This window comes from Fukomys damarensis, unplaced genomic scaffold (assembly GCF_012274545.1).
Source record: "Fukomys damarensis isolate Sample0158 unplaced genomic scaffold, DMR_v1.0_HiC HiC_scaffold_23, whole genome shotgun sequence".
NCBI lineage: Eukaryota > Metazoa > Chordata > Mammalia > Rodentia > Bathyergidae > Fukomys > Fukomys damarensis.
This window is the reverse complement of record NW_022900935.1, coordinates 15860297-15864307: the sequence shown is the minus strand read 5'-3', so window position 1 is coordinate 15864307 and position 4011 is coordinate 15860297. Positions and strand designations below refer to the sequence as shown.

Genomic DNA, 4011 nt, shown 5'->3' with positions numbered 1-4011 from the left:
GACACCCCCCCTCCCCCAAGCCTGCACCTGCCTTGCTCAGCACCCTGGACTGGCCCACAAGGATCAGAATGTTGGAAGCCAGGATGGACAGGCAGAAGTTCAGCAGGATGATGGAGCGTTCAGATTTTATGAACCTGACAGGGCACAGTGGACAAGGGCAGAGGTACTGGCTGCCTGCCTGACCAGCAGTAGCTGGCCACCTCCTGCCCTGCCCAAAAATCCAACCTACCTCCAGAAAGCAGCGTAGATGGCAAGCAGTGTGAGCAGGGCCATGCAGGACACGGCACAGCCAATCACCAGGGGGACTGAGGGGGCACCCGCCAGCTCCAGTGTCTGCGGGAGATGGATTTCTGGGCAAGGGCACAGCAGGGTGCCCAATCTCCCTGTCTGGTATAGACTGGCATACCCAGGTGTAGAGGGCACATGATATTATTCTCAAATGAGCAAGACCAAGCCAGATCATGTAAGTGGGTATATTTTCACTCCCAGTCACACACACTCTTCCACACACAACCGGGCACACACATGTGCACACCCACACACAATGTTCTGCAGGCAGGTGTCATGGCTATGAGCACCATCCCAGGGGCACAGGCTTCCATGTGCGACCTCACAAGTACGCCTGCACAGAGGCATATCAAGGATCACCCAGAGGCCCAGCAATAAAGTCATAGGTGGTCCCTTGCAGCCCAGGGGCTTCCTCCCTTGCCCAGCCAGGGACCTGTCTTCTACTCACCAGGTCCTTCGGTGGCTGGGCCAGGACAGCAAAGGTAGACAGGTGCTGACACTGGCAGCGGGTGTGGGCTGCCTGGGTCTCCAAAGTCTGGCAGCTCTCAGTGTCCCAGTCCCCCGAGCTGGCATCTCTTGGGTGGAGGAGAGGTGGTGTGAACCCTGAGCACAACTCCACAGCCCCCCGCCCCAGTGCTGGCCACTGTTCAGGGACAGGTGAAATCCAGGGCAAAGCCACATCCATGGGGGTTAGGAGGGAGCACCAAGATGTGCTCTTGATCCCTCCAGACCAAGGATGGTACCAGGGAACCCTCTGGCCATCCAGGCGGAAGACTCTTCCTGATGAGGGGTTCTAGGGCTGCACCCTTCCTCACCCCAAGCTGCCCCCAACTCACGCTCTGGAGTAGTCCCAGCTGGCACAACGGGGATCTGTGGTGCCCTGGGGAGCAGAAGACATGTGTGCAGTCTAGGGTGGGGAGGTCCCCACCCATGACCACCACCATAACGCCACAGCAGCTCCTATTCACAGGTCAAGGTTCAGCCCAGCACTGGGGACAGACCACCTCCATCAGACAGGCCTCTGGCCACCTAGGTGGGGTAGCCTCAGTGTCCCTGCCCAGGCCCTCACTCACATTGATGATGTAGGAGAGCTCCACTGTGATGAGGGGCTCGGCTGGAGGCTGAGTGGGGGGTCGCACAGTCACTGTCATCACCCGGGAGGTAACAGCTAGTGGAGGCCTGGGGGACAGGAAATGAGGTCAGCTCCTGCCAGCAGGTGTCCAGACCAATGAGGAGCTCTGAAGCTGCTTTGGATGGGTGTCAGGAGCTATTGGGGTCAAGGCCCATGGGAAGGACCAGAGCTCAGTGTGGCCCTGGACTCTGGGTGAGGTCTAGAGTGCTGCCCAACAACTCCTGGACACCAGCACAGCCTGTGGGAGCTGTATGGATGTCTTTGAGAAGCAAGCACATCCAGGGCCAAGTGAAGGGTCCCTGAGGGTGCAGGGCAGCAGGTGTATCACTCTGCTCGGGTGGACCCACCTGGGGGGTGGCAGGATGAGGCCCAGGGTGCGGTAGAGCACAGCACCGATCACAAAGTAGGAGGAGTCATCAGGGTCTGCTGGGAGGAGGCGCTGGTGCGAGTGGCCCGGACCAGGGGGCACAGTTCCTGGGCCCCTCCCTTTGCCAGGAGTGCCTGCTGCCCCCGGTGCAGCTGGATTTGCTGGTGAGGAGAGGCTGAGCACCTCCTTGGGCAGGAAGAGGCGGTCCTCTGAGTGCCTCACCCAGTCCTTCATGCCCCGGCGGCCCCGCATGGGAAATGTGATGTCACTGGACACAGCCGAGATGGGCTCCCGCTGAATGCTGACCACTGCAGTGGGAGGAGGGTGGGCAGAGCGCACAAGGGACACGCCAAAGGGGATGGACCCAGGGGAAAAGACAGACATGGGGGAGGCATAGCAGGGAAGGCACACACAGACACAAAGGTGGATACAAACAGGGAGGGGGACACGTACCCAGAGCCAGACAATGAGGGGATGGAAGGAGAACACGTGGAGAGAAAGACACAAGCATGGAATTAAATGGGGGAAAGAAAGGGCCCAGAAACAGAAGTCAGAAAAACAGGAAAAGCCATATGGAAACCACCCCTTGCCCACAGTGGTCTGGGCTCTATCACCTCCAGCAACAAACCAACCAACCCCCGCCCCCAGTTTCTTGTACCCAGATTGTCCGTGACAATCAGAGAGCTCTGGAAGGCCTTGAGGGCGTCGCCCACCAGGTGAATGAAGTCTTCCACAACACGAAGCAAGTGCACAGAGCCAGGGGACACCTGGGGACAGAAAGCATGTAAAGCTGTGGGAGTACAAGATGGGAATGGGTCGGGAAAGGAGAACCCACAAGCTGGGCCTCACCTGCTGGGCATCATCCCACTTGTCCTTGTTCTCTTCATCTACCATGAAGCTCACTACCTGAAAAAAGCGCTGGGGAAAAGCAAAAAAGAGTCTTAGCCCAGGAGACAGGACTTCCCCGCTGCACTTGCCACCACCAGCAGCCTCTGCCACAGGGGCTCAGCTTGCCCCTCATTCAGTTTGGGGCTTCTCCACCCGCCTTCCTCCCAGCAGCACAGGGTGGTACCTGCACATCATCAGCGGAGGGCACGTAGGTGGCCCTTTTGAAGGTGTCAGTGACGTTCCTCAGAATGTCCACAGAGAAGAGCAGGTCCCCACTATAGTAGGTGCGGCGGGCCAGGAGCTCCTGCAGGCTGCGCACCACCTGTGACATGCCCTCACCTGCTAGCATGCGCTGCCCCTTTGCCAGGTGCTCCCGGAGCTGCAGGTGACATGTGAGTCTCCATCACTGCAGGACCAGGTGGGAGCTGAGACCAGACCCTGACCCATCCCACTCCCATAAACCCACTGCTTGCAACCAGGAGGAAAGAGGGCGTACAAGGTCAGAGAGATGCTCAAGGGGCTGCCAGGGGAGACAGAGTTCAAGAAAGAGGCTCAAAGAGAACCATAAAAGTTACTTTTAAAAGACTGCAATAGTAGGACCTGGAGAAAGGTGCTCAAATGTGTATATCAAAGATGAGAAGCCAGTGTGTGCACAGGGTACCCTTGTCCACCCAAAGGAGTCAGGCACATTCTAAAGTACAGTGCATACATGCTCTTTCTCCTGTGCTCTCTCAATGACAAGCTCCAAATGCAAAGACGAACCCATACCCCAAACAGTCAGAAATATGGACACACGTATGCTGATACCATCCTAGCCCCATGGCAGGCCCCAGGCGGGATTCTGGGAACACGAAAATAAATTCAACTTTGCCCGTCTTTACGGAGTGCCCCTTCTAGCCCAGCACACAGACACTCAGATACGCATTCTTAACACCTAATGACTAAATAGAAGCACAAGGTAGGCACCACCAATAAGGGAAGACACTTGAAAGGTAGGCCTTGAGGTATGAGTAGGAGTTTGCCAGACAAGGAAAGGCACAGTCAGGCAGAAGTGGGCACAGAATATGCCAAGGCACATGGAAATGATTGCGCCTCAAGCTTCTCCACCCGCTACCAGAGACTGGGACAGAGCACGTAGCACCCCAACCCAGAAGGAAGCACTCACTGACAGATACAGGTAGCGGTACTCATGGGAGATGCAGCGGGCAAAGCTGGGCAGTCCCCAGTACGCCACACCCTGTGCACTGAGGAGACAGCGGCGGCTGGCAGACCCTGCAGGGGACAAGAGGGTTGGGCATGGGAGCTGAGCTCACACACTCAGGATGGAGACTCAGAA

General features: G+C 57.4%; 1 protein-coding gene and 1 long non-coding RNA gene across 11 annotated transcripts in view; one reads left to right on the top strand and one right to left on the bottom strand.

The window, feature by feature from the left end:
* The window catches only part of Adgrb2 (adhesion G protein-coupled receptor B2), a 29909-nt gene that overhangs the window by 9635 nt on the left and 16263 nt on the right, over positions 1-4011 (bottom strand). For all 10 annotated transcript variants that reach the window (XM_010621585.3, XM_010621586.3, XM_010621587.3 and 7 more), the window contains 10 exons: positions 3841-3947; positions 2860-3054; positions 2637-2705; positions 2446-2554; positions 1768-2095; positions 1362-1467; positions 1125-1168; positions 737-863; positions 230-333; positions 32-134 (listed from right to left, as the gene is read on the bottom strand). In XM_010621585.3, coding sequence (XP_010619887.2) covers positions 32-134; positions 230-333; positions 737-863; positions 1125-1168; positions 1362-1467; positions 1768-2095; positions 2446-2554; positions 2637-2705; positions 2860-3054; positions 3841-3947 — 1292 coding nt within the window. The remainder of the gene's footprint in view (positions 1-31; positions 135-229; positions 334-736; positions 864-1124; positions 1169-1361; positions 1468-1767; positions 2096-2445; positions 2555-2636; positions 2706-2859; positions 3055-3840; positions 3948-4011) is intronic.
* Positions 1493-4011, top strand: part of LOC104860424 — a 7545-nt gene continuing 5026 nt past the window's right edge. The window contains exon 1 of the long non-coding RNA XR_779679.2: positions 1493-1612. This is a non-coding gene — a long non-coding RNA (uncharacterized LOC104860424). The remainder of the gene's footprint in view (positions 1613-4011) is intronic.